This window comes from Cajanus cajan, chromosome 2 (assembly GCF_000230855.2).
Source record: "Cajanus cajan strain Asha chromosome 2, NIPB_CcT2T_4, whole genome shotgun sequence".
In the NCBI taxonomy this organism is placed as follows: Eukaryota; Viridiplantae; Streptophyta; class Magnoliopsida; order Fabales; family Fabaceae; genus Cajanus; species Cajanus cajan.
This window is the reverse complement of record NC_138518.1, coordinates 30,086,366-30,103,234: the sequence shown is the minus strand read 5'-3', so window position 1 is coordinate 30,103,234 and position 16,869 is coordinate 30,086,366. Positions and strand designations below refer to the sequence as shown.

Below are 16,869 nucleotides of genomic sequence, written 5' to 3'. Positions count from 1 at the left end.
CACTAGGCCGAATGAGGAGGAAACGGCTTACGAGGAGCCCGCTGCCGAGGATGATGCGAACCAGGGAGAGCCTGAGGTCGTGTCTTGAGATTTTTATTTTGTAATGCTGGGCCGATAGCGCCCCCCCCCCCCTTGCATGTACTTCTAGGCCTATTAGGGCCTTTTGAATGAAATTTAAATTCTCGCAATTTTTGGGTAATTCTGTTAAATCCGTAACCGAAAGACTTCTCGCGAAGGAAGACGTAATTATTTATTTAAGCCACGTCCTTGGCCGAGAGACTTCTCGGGAGGGAAGACTTGTAATTAAATTTAAGCCACATCCTTGGCCGAGAGACTTCTCGGGAGGGAAGACTTGTAATTAAATTTAAGCCACATCCTTGGCCGAGAGACTTCTCGGGAGGGAAGACTTGTAATTAAATTTAAGCCACATCCTTGGCCGAGAGACTTCTCGGGAGGGAAGACTTGTAATTAAATTTAAGCCACATCCTTGGCCGAGAGACTTCTCGGGAGGGAAGACTTGTAATTAAATTTAAGCCACATCCTTGGCCGAGAGACGTCTCGGGAGGGAAGACTTGTAATTAAATTTAAGGCACATCCTTGGCCGAGAGACTTCTCGGGAGGGAAGACTTGTAGAAATAAGTGGAGATAATTAAGTGGGAGATGTATTTTCATTGATAAGAAGGTGCCTCGTTAAAAACCTTGCTAATCAAAAACCTCTTTTCACATTTTTACAAGAGGGAAAAAGATCAGTCAAGGAAAAGAGTGCACCGCGATATAATTACATAGTTCGAGTATTACAAATTCGAATTTAACTGTAGTATGTCTTTAGGTGGGTAGAATTCCATGTTCTTGGAATAACCTTGCCGGACAGCTCTTCTAGCTTGTAGGCCCCATTGTGGAGTGCGTGTCGTATCCGGAATGGTCCATCCCAATTGGCAGAGAGCTTTCCTTTAGAAGAGTTACGCCTGGCTGCCTCCGTTGCACGCCACACAAGGTCGCCCTCGTGAAAAGTTCTTGGCTTTAGATTGGAATTAAAGCGCCGAGTCATTCGCTGTTTGCATGCCTCGGCCACCACCCGTGCCTTGTCCCGCACTTCCTCGAGGACATCGAGTTCGGCTCGGAGTGCGTCGTCGTTAGATTCCTCCTGAAAGCTTTGTCGCCGGAAAGATGGTTCTCCAACCTCAACCGGGATCATCGCATCAGTGCCGTATGTGAGGCGGAAGGGTGTTTCTCTATTAGTGGATTGTGGTGTACACCGGTACGCCCAGAGAACCTCTGGCAATTCATCGGCCCACACTCCTTTTGCCGAGCCGAGTCTTCTTTTTAATTCAGTCAGGATAACCTTGTTGGCTGCTTCGGCTTGGCCGTTTGACTGAGGGTGCTCCACCGATGTAAATCTGTGCCGAATGCCAAGGTTTTCGAGGAATGAGTTGAACTTTTTGTCTGTAAATTGTAAGCCGTTATCGGAGATGATGGCATATGGGATGCCAAAACGAGTGATGATGTTCTTCCATACAAACTTTTGGACGTTAGCAGCGGAGATGCAGGCGAGCGGCTCGGCCTCAATCCACTTTGTGAAGTAATCTACTGCCACGAGGAGGAACTTAACCTGTCCCTTTGCCACAGGGAACGGGCCAAGTACGTCAATGCCCCATAAGGCAAACGGCCATGGAGAGCTGATGCTGTGCAGCTCGGCGGCGGAGGCATGGATGAGGTTTCCATGTCGCTGACATTGTATGCAACGTTTGACGAACTCAGCGCAATCCCCTTTCAGAGTTGGCCAATAATAACCAGCTCGTGACACTTTTGCAGCTAGGGTACGGCCTCCGGAATGGGACCCACAGATACCTTCATGAACTTCCCGCATCACATAATCCGCCTGCGAGTTATCAATGCATTTGAGCAACGGAGTGGAGAATCCTCGCCTGTAGAGGTCGTTAGCCACTATGGAGTACCGAGCGGCCTGAGTGCGAAGCTTTTTTGCCTCCTTCGGATCGGTGGGCAACTCTTGTTGGAGGATATAGTTCCGAATAGGAGTCATCCAGTTCGGTGTGTCAGTATCGGCCGCCATGCACTCAATCGCCACACTTGGGGCAGGGATTTCCAGGTGAATGGTTGTTCTCAGCTGTCCTGGTTTTCGACTACTAGCAAGCCGAGCCAACTGATCGGCTCGTTCGTTGGTGCTTCTGGGAACGTGTCGGATTTGTACGTCAGTGAACTCCTCTTTGAGCTTTTGGAAGAGGTGGTAATACTGCAACAAATTAGCGTCCTTAATTTGAAAATTGCCGTTGACCTGTTCGGCCACGATCTTTGAATCGGTACAGCATACGACCCTTGTCACACCCATCTCGGCTGCTAGTCTCATACCGGCCAGCAGCGCTTCGTACTCGGCTTGGTTATTAGATGCCTGAAAACCGAACCGGAGCGACTGTTCGACCGTGATGCCCGAAGGGCTGGCTAGAATTATTCCCGCTCCGCTTCCCTGGGCACTGGATGAGCCGTCGACATGCATTGTCCACGGCTCGTCGTGAAAACTACCTGCTGAGGTAAGCTCATTGACGAAGTCGGCCAAATGCTGTGATTTGATGGGTCCTCTCGGCTCGAACGATATGTCAAACTCTGAGAGTTCGACCGACCAGGCCATCATCCTGCCAGCGATTTCCGGTTTACGAAGAACTTTCGCAATCGGGCAGTCGGTTCGGACAACCACCCTATGACTCTGGAAGTATTGCCTGAGCCTGCGAGCCGTGTAGACGAGCGCTAGAGCTACCTTTTCAATTAACTGGTAACGCTTCTCGGCTTCTTGCAGTGTTCGACTGGTGAAGTATATCGGCCTTTGATCCCTCTGTTCCTGTATTAAGACAGCACTGACCGAATGTCCTGACACGGCAAGGTAAATGACCATGTCGGTGCTGGCAGTAGGTTTGGACAGTATGGGAGGTGAACTAAGGCGATGCTTAAACTGTTGGAACGCTTCTTCACATTCATGAGTCCATGTAAATTGCTTTTCTTTCTTCAGCAGGGCGAGGATAGGTTGAGATATCTCGGCATGCCGGGGAAGGAACCGTGAAAGCGAAGTTAGCCGCCCTGCCAACTTTTGTACATCTTTGAGAGTGGTGGGGCTCTTCATCTCCAGTATGGCTTGGCATTTGTCTGGGTTTGCCTCGATGCCCCGGCTAGACAACATGAATCCCAAGAATTTTCCACCTGATACACCGAACACACATTTTTCGGGGTTCAGCCTCATTTGGTGTTGTCTGAGCGCTTGGAATACCTCGGCCAGGTGGCGTACATGGGCAGAAACTTCATCAGATTTGACGACCATGTCATCAACATACACTTCGAGGCACTGACCAATCTGACTCTGGAAAATTTTATTCATCAGGCGCTGGTACGTGGCACCGGCGTTCTTCAGACCGAACGACATTACACGGTAGCAATAGTTGGCTGTCTCGGTGATGAATGCTGTTTTGTCTTCATCGTGAGGGTGCATGCGAATTTGGTTATACCCCGAATACGCGTCTAAGAAGGATAGGAAACGGTGGCCAGACGCCCCATCTACGAGACGATCAATATTGGGCAACGGGTAGGCGTCTTTCGGGCAAGCTTTATTCAAGTTCGTGTAATCGGTACACATACGCCATTTCCCGTTCGGCTTTCGGACCATGACCACATTAGCCAACCACGTCGTGTAGTGGATCTCTCGTATAAACTGTGCTTCTAATAATTTGGCTACCTCAGCATCGATTGCCGCCTTCTTCTCCTCTCCAGTCTTCCGACGCCGCTGGGCGATCGGCCTTGCCTCCCTACTAATTGAGAGCTTATGGCACAAAAACTCTGGATCGATACCCGGCATATCGGAGGGGTGCCATGCAAATAGATCTCGGTTATCAAGTATTACCTGTTCGATGGCTGCTTTCTCTTGTTCCGTCAGAACAGTTCCCAAATAAGTCAGTTGGGTATCAAGGGTTCCAACTTGGAGTGGTTGCCTTTCTTCAATAGGCTCGACCCTTTCGTCATGCCCGATTCGGGGGTCGAGGTCTATGGAGGACTGTTGGGTTACCGAGTGGACTTTCTGTGGCTCTTTGATCGTTTCGTCTTGCACTTTCGGTAGCCGCAAGCTGGCAAAGTAGCATTCGCGTGCAGTTTTTTGATCGGCGTGTACCGTGATAACCCGTCCCGACTGTGCCGGAAACTTCATAGCTAAATGAGGAGTAGACACAATTGCTCCGAGCCGATTCAGGGATGGCCGACCGAGCAGAATGTTATAGGAGGTGCTCGCATGAACAACCACGTATTTAACCGAGATGTCTCGGTATTCCGCCCCTTCGAACCCAAATCGTGTTGATAACTTGATATATCCTTTTGTTTTGACTCGTTCACCAGAGAATCCCACCAAAGGTTCATCGTAAGGGACCAGTTCGGACTCTGGAATTCCCAACTGCTTGAACGTGTTCCAATATAGTATGTCCGCTGAACTTCCTTGGTCAACCAATGTCTTACGGACGATGCAATTGTGAATTTCAACGCTGATCACCATCGGATCGTCCTGATCTGGGTCGATTCCCTTGAAGTCGGCCTCGGTGAAGGTAATGGTTGGCAGACGGCAACGATTTGTTTCCACGACATGCACATGTCGGACAGCTCGCAGGTGTCTTCGTTGTGCCGACGAAGATGAGCCCCCGCCAGCAAAACCGCCAGCAATGGTGTTAATAACTCGCCGTGGCTGTGTTGCTTGCTGTTCTTCATGCCTATCCCGTGACCGACTGCGCTCTCTATACGAGCGCGTTTCTGCTCTGCGGTGTTCGGAATGGTCACGTCTCTGTGATTGTTCGCCGTGTCGGGGCCGGTCGGGACGGTTCACAAAACCTTGCAACTGTCCTTGCTTGATCAAATCTTCAATTTTGTCTTTCAAGGCTGAACATTCGTCAGTTGAATGCCCACGATTGCGGTGAAATCTGCAGGATTTGGTTGTGTCGGCTCGGGGAGGGGTCGATGCTCTCTTTGGGATAGTCAGCACTTCTGAAGCCAATGCTTGTTCTAGTACTGCTGACCGGCTGGTGTTCAGTGGTGTGTACTGTGTATACTTCGGACCACGGGGTGGCCGCTCGCGGGGTACGAGTTCTTTTGGACGACCGCGAAAATTGTTTTCTATTGGCTTTTCTGTCTTGCTCACCACTTCTGCTCTGGCCTGGTTGCGAAACTCGGCTAGTTCTTCCATCTGCATATACTTGTCGGCCCTGCGCCGAAGGTCATCCATGTTTGCCGGTGGCTTTTTACAAATACTGTTGGCGAAGGGACCCGGCTTCAACGCGGTGGTTAGATGGTGTAAGGCGACGGCTGGGTTGAGGTCCCTGATCTCTAATGCCGCTTTGTTGAATCGGCTCATGAACGCCCGGAGAGACTCCTTTTTCTCCTGGCGGATGCTCACTAGTGATAGAGAAGTCAACTGGTGTGGTCGGCTTGTAGCGAACTGGATGGTAAACTGAGAGGCTAAGGTGCCGAATGAGTCGATCGAATTGGCCGGGAGCCGAGTGAACCAGCTCAACGCTCGTCCTTTTAGCGACGTCGGGAAAATTCGGCACAGGGCGGCGTCATCGGTGGTGCTTAATGTGACCTGAGTCAAGAACACGTCAACATGTTCATCTGGATCGGTGGTTCCGTTGTACTTGTCGAGAGACAAGGACTTCCAATTGTCAAGGAGGGCGGACTGCATGATATTGGGTGTAAAGGGATGTCGGTGTGATCCTGCCGGCATGGGCTGTATTGGTCGGCTGGCCGAGGCGTGGGCGGCAGGGGCAACAGAAGTATAAGGGACCGAGGTGTGCTGGCCATGCGAATGGAACGAACCTTGAGTGTGGGTTGTCTCGGAGGGCTTCCATGTAGGATCGTGGTATTGGTTCTTGAGGCTGGCATTTTCCGCCCGTAGCGCAGCCATTTCGGCCGCATCTCTCTCCCGCTGTTGCTTCATAGCGGCCATCTCCTCTTTCATCTGTCGCATCATACTGTTCAAGTTTGTCTCTTCCGTCGTCTCGGCTCCTGACTGATGCTCGTTGTAGACCCCTAAAATTGTCCGGGTCGGAAATAAGACTCGAAGACTCTCGAAGATCAAAGGAAAGTCAGCCAAAGGGACTCTTAGAAGACCGTGGGATGACAATCTGTAGGTTTAGAGGTCTTAGAGTAGCAAAAAATAAGAAAGTGGAGGGAATGAAGCCCAATACGGCCTCCCAAAAGTTCAGTACGGCTGTATTGAACATTTTAAACTACAATACGGCCGCACTGAACTCAATACGGCCGTATTGAAGTTTCTGAACTTCAATACGGCTGCACTGAACTCAATACGGCTGCACTGAACTTCAATACGGCTGCACTGAACTCAATACGGCCGTATTGAGGTTTTTTGAACTTCAATACGGCCGTACTGAATTCAATACGGCCGTATTGTAGTTCAAAACTTCAATACGGACCGTATTGACCCCCAGAGGCCGTATTGCGCCTCATCCCTATAAATATGACGTCAATTGGACGTCATTCTAGACTTTGACACACAGTTTTGACTCCCTCCTTGAGTATTCTGGGGTTTTTGAGCAGTGTTCTGCCCTAGAAATCTCTCTGGGAGTCGATCCGACGAAGTTCTGGAATTCCGAGCATTTAGCTTGGAGATTCGAACTTAGTCGAAGGGAAATCTCCGGATTTCCATAGTTAAAATTTTCTAGGAGGGAGCGAGCGGGCTTGTAGAGCGAGGGAACGCCAAAAAGCTTCCCAGTTTTACTTGATATATAAAAAGCACGCTTCAAGAGGTTTCTTTTCTAAAAATCCCTTCTTTTACCGCTTTCTGATTGTTGCATATTTAAATTTATCATCATGTAGATATTTAATTTACAATCGCTTATAATAAATAGGGGTAATTTAGAAATTTTGCGCTATTATTTAATAAATAATCTGTCATAGGGAACCCGAAAGGGGCGCTGTGGGGTGCTAACACCTTCCCCACGCGTAACCGACTCCCTTACCCGACTTTGGTTGTCATGGCCGAAGTCGATTTTTGAATCGATTGCTTTAAACTTCTTTTTCCAATGTTTTGAGTAAAACATTGGTGGCGACTCCATGAACCCTTCCTTTTTATGAAAACCGCTAATCCATGGAGGGTCCCGCTTGGGATTAATATGGATTGGTGAGCCTTTTAATAAAATTGCTCGTTTGACAAGGTCTCAGTTTGAGAATAAGTCATTCTAGCAATCCATATTTTTAAACAAATAAAAGAGTCCAACCATCCTTCGCGAATGCCGAAAGCCCGTTTCGGGCCGGTGGCGACACTCGTCCTCGGACTGGTGTTCTTCAACGTTATTCTTTCTCGTCTTCACCATTCTTTCAATAATAATCTCGGAATAGCTCTCGGTTCTAACACCAATTGGACCAACAATCTACAAGATATGCATAAAAGATATGTTAGTTAACATTACAGCAGCATTAAGAACTAAATATGCACCAATAACATACAGGGCAAGACGAAAATCGTGACATCAGAAGAACACAGATAGAATATGGCGGATGGCAAGAGAAAGGATACTGATAGTAAGATTTGGGTTAAGAAAATTAATTCTATAAAGATCATATATTTGGGATAAACTTTCACATGAACAATTAATAGGTAACCGGACCATATAAATAAGAACAAGTCTCTCAAGAACTAATTTAAAAAGTAGAAGTTGTCTTTTGAAGTTTCCATGTTGGCTATAAATCAAATGGATGCAAATATATCTGCCAGAAAGTTAGACTTTATTCCAGAAGCTCAGAAAAAACTCTTACAGAACCTTGCCTATCATCTTCTATTTGTGTTTTTCCATATTATCCCCCAAATTGGTGGTGGCGGCAGTGGCTTACCATAAAAAAATTCCAGGAAATAATATGCACATTCTAAAAGCGTCCATAATTTAAGTTGCACGGAAATGCACATGTGGCAAAAGATACTCATGATCAATGCCAATATGTTTTGTTAGTTATTACTCTAGTCTAGTCCACTATCTGCTATTCAGTCTAGCATTATACCCATTTGCACCTGCTACCTCAAGTCAGACATCCCAAAGCTGCCCAAATCCTTTCCATCTAATGAAAGTAGATAAACAAGGATTTGAAAATTGAAATGCTAAGAAAATATTTGAGTATTTCCCGTAGAATAGTTGTGCAAAGTTCAATGCCAATGAGCCAAGTATCCTTTTTGTCCAGACTCTAGATTGTGTTTCCCTAAAAATGTTACAAACAAGGAGATAACTTGCCAATAATTCAACCAATTTCAACTTAGGAGCTACAATTCTCTAAATATTAGTTTTCTTCCCACATGAAAAGGAACTTTTGAATTTCAAACCAGGAAATCGAATAGATCATACTTTATTGCTTCGATTTTGAATACTTCTGAACAGCTTGGGATAAGTATAATGCACAGACAAATGAGAACTTACCAATAATCCCTGAGGCAGATAATAAGGATTTGTATGGTTGCACTTGCACCAATTTCAACTTAGGAACTTCAGTTCTTTATGTTGGGAACAGCTGCCACCAGCTGCCAATGCCACTTTCGGTGGCTTTTTAATTTAAAATTAAAAGCGGGTCCCACATGATAATAAAATAATATTAAAAGTTTAGGAGAAATTACGAAAATGCCATTGGGACTTTTCTATAAATAGGGAAGCTGAAAATCATAATTTGCATCCCAAACCTTCTTCTATTCTCTCTTCCTCTCTTATACACCTTGAGATCTGTTCTCGGTAGTAGTAGTCTCCTAATTCAAAGGAGTAAGTTATAGAGAGAGAAGTGTTGTAATTTCCTCCCTTTCAGTAAATAATATTTTTACTGTGGTTATTTTCTCCCTTGTCTCTTTTTTACTCATCTCTTATTTTAGCTGTGAGTAACTATTAAGCCTACTCTGGACCTAACAGTGGTATCAGAGCCACTAGGTTGTTTATTATTCCGCTGTGGTGTACATTGGTATAGTGTCGGAGAAAATTTCTTAGTATGCTCTGTGGCTGCAGTATTGTCTGATCAGTCACATCAGAAAAGAATTATTCTTGTTACTGGATTTTATCATTGTTCCAGTAGGCGGTACTATTCTAGTGGAAGTTACTTAAGTCGGTTTAATAGAAGAAATTATGGCAGCAAAGTTTGAGATAGAGAAGTTCAACGGGAACAATTTTTCCCTGTGGAAATTGAAGATAAGAGCAATTTTGAGAAAAGACAACTGTCTTAAAGCAATTGAAGGCAGGCCATCAGATATTACTGATGAAAAGTGGAGAGAAATGGATGACAATGCTGTTGCCAATTTGCACTTAGCAATGGCTGATTCAGTTTTGTCGAGCATAGCAGAGAAGACAACTGCAAAGGAGATTTGGGACACGCTCGTAAAATTATACGAGGTCAAGTCACTTCACACCAGAATATTCTTAAAGAGGAAACTCTACACTCTTCGAATGAGTGAGTCCACAGCAGTGACGGACCACATCAACAATCTGAATACGCTATTTGCTCAGCTTTCAACAGCTGATTTCAACATAGTGGAAAATGAACGTGCGGAGCTTCTACTTCAGAGTTTACCAGATTCATATGATCAACTCATCATCAACATAACAAACAATAATGTTGTTGGTCGTCTATCCTTTGAGGATGTTGCCGGAGCTATTCTTGAAGAAGAGTCCAGGCGAAAGAATAAGGAAGACAGACTGGAAAGTTCAAAGCAAGCAGAAGCTTTGACGATGATGAGAGGAAGATCAATGGAACGTGGCTCCAGTGGGAGTCAAAATCATGGTAGATCAAAATCTCGAGGAAGGAAGAACCTCAAATGCTATAATTGTGGCATGAGAGGGCACATGAAGAAAGATTGTTGGCACAAGAAGAGTGGAGGAGGGAAGAATTCTGAAGCGTCAACCTCTCAAGGTTGTGTTGCTAGTACCCAAGAAGATGGAGAAATCTTGTACAGTGAAGCAATAAGTTCCAGAGGCGAAAAACAACTCCATGAATGTTGGATATTGGATTCAGGTGCAACCTAGCACATGACTCCAAATAGAGATTGGTTTTGCACTTATGAATCAATCTCAGGAGGATCCGTATTTATGGGAAATGATCATGCTTTGGAAATTGCTGGAGTTGGTACTATCAAATTAAAAATGTATGATGGTACTGTTCGTACAATTCAAGGGGTACGACATGTGAAGGGCTTGAAAAAGAATCTATTGTCCATTGGGCAACTAGATGATCTCAAGTGCAAGATCCACGTTGAAGGTGGAATCTTGAAGGTAGTTAAAGGCAATTTGGTGGTGATGAAAGCTGAGAAGATCACATCAAATCTATACTTGCTTTTGGGAGAAACGTTGCAAGAAGCAGATGCATCAGTTGCAGCAATAAGTCAAGAAGAGGCAACGATGATGTGGCATCGTAGACTAGGACATATGTCAGAGCGAGGCCTGAAAATTCTTGCGGAACGTAATCTCTTGTCAGGGCTTAAAATGGTAACCTTACCATTTTGTGAGCACTGTGTGACAAGCAAGCAACATAGATTACAATTTGCCAAAGTAACTACAAGGAGCAAACACATACTTGACTTGATCCATTCTGATGTTTGGGAATCACCAGAAATTTCCATGGGAGGAGCAAAATATTTTGTATCATTTATTGATGATTATTCCCGGAGATTGTGGGTGTACCCAATCAAAAAGAAGTCAGATGTGTTCCCAGTATTCAAGGAATTTAAAGCACAAGTAGAACTTGATACTGGAAAAAGGATTAAGTGCTTGAGGACAGATAATGGAGGAGAATATATAGATGGTGATTTTCTGGCATTCTGCAAGCAAGAGGGTATTAAAAGGCAATTTACAGTTGCTCATACACCTCAGCAGAATGGGGTAGCAGAGCGGATGAATCGAACTCTTCTAGAAAGGACAAGAGCTATGTTGAGAACTGCAGGATTAGCCAAGTCTTTCTGGGCAGAAGCAGTCAAAACTGCTTGTTATTTGATCAATCGCTCACCATCAACAGCAATTGGTTTGAAGACACCAATGGAGATGTGGAATGGAAAACCATCAAATTATTCTTCATTACATGTGTTTGGATGTCCGGTGTACGTGATGTACAACTCCCAAGAAAGAACAAAGCTGGACCCAAAATCCAGGAAATGTATATTCTTGGGTTATGCTGACAATGTTAAGGGGTATCGCTTGTGGGATCCCACTGCCCGCAAGGTTGTTGTTAGCAGGGATGTAGTCTTTGCAGAAACTGAACTGCAAAAGGAGCAGGAGAATGACAGCACTATCAAAGACACTAGTATAGTGGAGATAGGAGGAAAGTCTAAAAAGGATGACACCTCTGAAGCAGAACAAGAGCACGATGAACAAGAACCAAATGAGGACAATGATGGAGATGTTCGACGAACAACACGTCAGACGAAGAAACCATTTTGGCATTCAGACTATGTTATGGCAAGTCATGATGCGTACTGTCTCTTAACTGAAGAAGGAGAACCATCAACCTTTCAAGAGGCGTTGAGGAGTTCTGATGTTTCTCAGTGGATGGCAGCAATGCATGAAGAAATGGAGGCCTTACATAGAAATAAAACATGGGAACTTGTTGATCTTCCAAAAGGTCGAAAAGTCATTGGTTGCAAATGGGTCTATAAGATCAAACGTGATGGCAATGATCAAGTGGAGAGATATCGTGCAAGATTGGTGGTTAAGGGATATGCTCAGAAAGCAGGCATTGATTTTAACGAGATATTCTCGCCAGTTGTCCGATTAACGACAATCAGAGTTGTTCTGGCTATGTGTGCTGCATTTAATTTACATCTTGAGCAACTTGATGTAAAGACTGCTTTTCTTCATGGGGAACTCCAAGAAGAAATATATATGCTCCAACCAGAAGGCTTTAAAGAACAAGGAAAAGAAAACTTGGTTTGTAGGTTGACCAAATCTCTGTACGGTTTAAAGCAGGCGCCAAGGTGTTGGTATAAGAGATTTGATTCCTTCATTATTAGCCTTGGTTACAACAGACTGAGTTCAGACCATTGTACGTACTACAATAGGTTTGATGACAATGATTTCATCATCTTGCTGTTGTATGTGGATGACATGTTGGTGGTAGGCCCCAACAAAGATCAGATCCAAGAATTAAAGGCACAATTGGCTAGGGAGTTTGATATGAAGGACTTGGGACCGGCAAACAAGATTTTAGGGATGCAAATTCACCGAGATAAAAAGGATAGGAAGATTTGGCTTTCTCAGAGGAATTATTTACTGAAAGTCTTGCGGCGCTTCAACATGCAAGACTGTAAGCCAATTTCTACCCCACTTCCTGTGAATTACAAATTATCCTCAAGTATGAGTCCTAGCAATGAAGCAGAGAGGATGGAAATGTCTCGAGTGCCGTATGCATCAGCGGTGGGAAGCCTTATGTATGCCATGATTTGTACGAGACCAGACATTGCACAAGCAGTGGGAGCGGTCAGTAGGTTTATGGCAGATCCTGGTAGAGAGCATTGGAGTATTGTAAAGAGGATCCTTAGATATATCAAAGGAACCTCAGATGTTGCATTATGTTTTGAAGGATCGGAGTTTTTTGTCAGAGGCTATGTTGATTCAGATTTTGCAGGAGATCTGGATAAAAGAAAATCTACTACTGGTTATGTGTTTACACTTGCTGGAGGAGCAGTGAGCTGGTTGTCTAAGTTACAGACTGTTGTAGCTCTATCTACTACAGAAGCTGAATACATGGCAGCTACGCAAGCATGCAAGGAAGCAATTTGGATTCAAAGGTTACTGGAAGAACTCGGGCACAAGCAGGAGAAAATTACTGTGTATTGTGACAGTCAGAGTGCCTTGCACATTGCAAGGAATCCAGCCTTTCATTCCAGGACAAAGCACATAGGAATTCAATATCACTTTGTTCGTGAAGTAGTAGAAGAAGGAAAAGTGGATATGCAGAAGATCCATACAAAAGACAACATAGCAGACGTAATGACAAAGCCTGTCAACACTGACAAGTTTACATGGTGTCGATCCTTATTTGGCCTATTGAAGACATAAGCAACATGAAGTATCAATGACGTGAAGATATGATTAATTTAATCATAATCTTCAAGTGGGAGAAATGTTGGGAACAGCTGCCACCAGCTGCCAATGCCACTTTCGGTGGCTTTTTAATTTAAAATTAAAAGCGGGTCCCACATGATAATAAAATAATATTAAAAGTTTAGGAGAAATTACGAAAATGCCATTGGGACTTTTCTATAAATAGGGAAGCTGAAAATCATAATTTGCATCCCAAACCTTCTTCTCTTCTCTCTTCCTCTCTTATACACCTTGAGATCTGTTCTCGGTAGTAGTAGTCTCCTAATTCAAAGGAGTAAGTTATAGAGAGAGAAGTGTTGTAATTTCCTCCCTTTCAGTAAATAATATTTTTACTGTGGTTATTTTCTCCCTTGTCTCTTTTTTACTCATCTCTTATTTTAGCTGTGAGTAACTATTAAGCCTACTCTGGACCTAACACTTTAAATATCAATGCTCTTCTTCTATGAAAAGGAACTTTTGAAGGCCAACCTAAGAAGTAAAGTTGGTGATGCATTATTACTTTGATTTTAATGCTTTCGAATAGCTTGAATTAAGTATAACAGAACCACCAGAAGAGTCAGTGGTAGTCACAGAATCAAGATCAATTGCTATTGAAAATGGTATATCCCAATGATTTTCAGCTGTAACAACCAAAACACCAGGATAAAATGACTCCACTATTAGATCATGGTGTGAAACTACAACCACACCAATAAAATTCTGTTAGTAAAAAATAAATAAATTCAATTCATGTTTAAAAAAAGTTAGCACAGAACAAAAAAAAGGTAGATATTATATGTGATTCAGATTAACATCCATGTCCTTGTGGGTATGTTAGGAACCCAGAAATTAGAACGAAAATGATACCAAGATGAATGAGAGGGTAATGGTATAATAGAGGAATCGATCCCTCAACCAGAGCAAAAGCTCCTTAGAGAAAATACTCTCTCTGCCTGGCCTAATAACCAAAATGAACCTCCTCCCCTTCTTTCGTGCAAGCAGAAACTATATAACCCTCTTTTCACCGACCCATTCCCTCAAATTCTAACAACCTGCCACCTCTTCCCACTAAATTCCTTTTAGTATACACTTACCAAATTGTGGGCTCTTTCCATTGCTTGCCCATCATAATAAATCCTTTCCTATATCAGAGTTCAAACTAAGGACTCTATCAGAGAAGCTAATGTAGAATTTATAATTAGCTGACAATTGCAAAAGTATTTTGGATGCAAACTTTAGACCCACATATGGCAATTCACAATAAGCACACCCTTAGTGACTTCATGAAACACGAAAAGTGGATAATAGTAAAAATGGAACGGTCCATTTAACAGGTGTACTCCACACCCATCACCATTGCCATTGAATTCAGAACAGTATACCAGCAGTAAATACTAAAAATCATCAAGAATAAAATCATCACTAGACACTTAAAAATTTGTAATATATAGATAAATGCTTACCTTATGATGAAGGACTTCTTTTCTATGAGCTTTATTTGTCTCCCAAAGGTTTTAAACCAAGGGGAAAGCTGCACTTCTTTCCTCACTACTGCTCTAAACAGAGGGAACAAATCTGCAAATTGAACTGACCCAGTAAAAGTATGGACCTGCAAATGTTTCAAAATTTAGCAAATATAAATACCATTAAATTGACAGATACAGCTGATTACTAACATCACTAATCACATTAATACAAACAGCTTGTTTGTTGAGTAAAAACTGCTATTTTCAAGACCATATAGCACACTAATCATGACACATTTAGTTTAGAAGGGGAAAAAAAGAAGCTGACCTATGCTAATAGACTTGTAAATGTCTTCTCGTAACACTGTCTACAACCTTATTGTGAGAAGTGGGATTTTATGCATATGGACTAGGAAGTACAAACTTGATGCTGAGTAACCTGAAAAAAAAGTTCCGAAGGGGTGAATTAGAAATTACACTAAAAAAATAAGGATCAAGTGTGCAAGAAACCAAAAGAATGATACTGGAGGAATGCAATACAAACCATACAGAATTATCATATCTGGACTTGTAACAGAACTGTTGGCTGAGCCTCGTCTAACAAATCACATTCTGGAGAAAGAAAAAGCATAATGCAATCAACCAAACTTTCTACTCATTTTGTACCTCAAGTGAATTAATTCTTTTCTAGCAATTATCAATAACTCATTCAATCTTTTGGCGCCTCCAAACAAATTTAAAGAAACCAGTTCCCTGGCTTGTAAATCCCTCAAAAGTTTTTCACTTTCAATATGATAATTTCCAACACAGAAAGAATCAATAAGAACTAAATATAAAGAGGTATTAGCCTAGAGATCTCTTTGTTTCATTTCTTCATAAAGTTTAAAAGCAGCTTGAATATCACCATTAGCACAAAGGCCAGATATAAGAACACTATATGCAACAATATCAAGCTTCACATGACAATGTTCCATTATTCTCCTCAATTCTAAAGCTTTTGCAACATTAGCTTCTTTGCAATAAATGTGCATTAAAGTAGTGAAAGTAGCAACAGTTGGAATGATTTGCATCTCAAGCATCAAATCAAGAACCCAAATAGCATGTTCAATCTTCCTTGAATGTGCAAGCCCTCTAACAATAGCACTCATAGCAATATTGTGGGGGCTGACACCAAGCGTTTTCAGTTCATCTTGCAGTTTCAATGCTCCTTTTATGTTTCCCACTCTACACATGCCATTGATTAAAGTGATGTATTGCTTATTTGTAGGAACAGAACCACTTTCCAACAAGGCTTGCAAAACATAGTGGGCTTTATCTAAAGCACCAGTTCTAATGAGACCATTAAAAAGGGCATTGTAGGTATCTACATTAGGAATAACCGCAAACTGATTCATTTGTTTTACCAGATCAAAGGCCTTTTTCATTTCATTCCTTTCACAGAACTTGGTAATAACCATGTTAAATGTAAAACAATCAGTTACAAAACCTGATGGAGGACCATCCTTGGTACTTCATGTGAAACCCATCACATGGTTCATGGCTATGACTAATTTGAGTAGTATAGAATTTTATTACTTTATTCCAAATTTTACCCTTGTATCTTGGGGCATTTTAGTCTTAGAATTTATTTTACTTATATTTTCCATTTTACCCTTGTATTTTGGGGTATCTTAGTCATAGGATTTATTTTCTTTTGTATTTCTCATTTTACCCTTGTATTATGGGGTGCTCTAGATGATTAGGGTTTTTAATTTTGGGCTAGGGTGTTAATTAGAGAGTGACGCATGTTTTTGGTGTTATTGGGTCTATTTTTGGTGTTAGAAAGGCTTAGGCCCAAGTGGAGGGCAAAGGTTGCATGGTCTTATCATGCACCTAGATATAGCCAATCTAAACCCAAAGATTCCATCCTTGGCCACCAAGTTGCATCTAGGGTTCATTTGCATTTCATTTGGAGTGCATTTGCCTACTTCAAATGCAACCCTAGATGTCTCTAGGGATGGCAAATAAACCTGTACCCGTGGGTAATACCCGAACCCGTCCCGACTTTGACGGGGAATACCCGCTTTGACCGGGTACGGGTACGGGTACGGGTAAAACCCGATAAATGAAATCGGGTACGGGTACGGGTACGGGTATATACTTACCCGCCCCGTCCCCGTCCCCATCCCCGGTTAAATACCCGTCCCCGATTTAATTATTTTAAAAAAATTAACATTTCAAAAATAATGTTCTAAAATCTAAAGGGCCACGCCTACGCAAACACTCCAGCCTCAGAGTTAGGGTTTCAATTTTCAAATCCCTTCACACTCGAGGGA

The 16,869-nt window shown here is 43.0% G+C and overlaps 1 protein-coding gene across 1 annotated transcript; it reads right to left on the bottom strand.

Annotated features, from left to right (window-relative positions):
• Positions 1–13,664: 13,664 nt before the first annotated feature.
• LOC109794480 (uncharacterized) lies at positions 13,665–16,036 on the bottom strand. Its single transcript, XM_083068097.1, has 2 exons — positions 14,883–16,036; positions 13,665–14,697 (listed from the first exon to the last, which is right to left on the bottom strand). The coding sequence occupies exon 1, from the start codon at positions 16,009–16,011 to the stop codon at positions 15,403–15,405; it is 609 nt and encodes a 202-aa protein (XP_082924223.1). The 5' UTR covers positions 16,012–16,036; the 3' UTR covers positions 13,665–14,697; positions 14,883–15,402.
• Between the last annotated feature and the right edge of the window lie 833 nt (positions 16,037–16,869).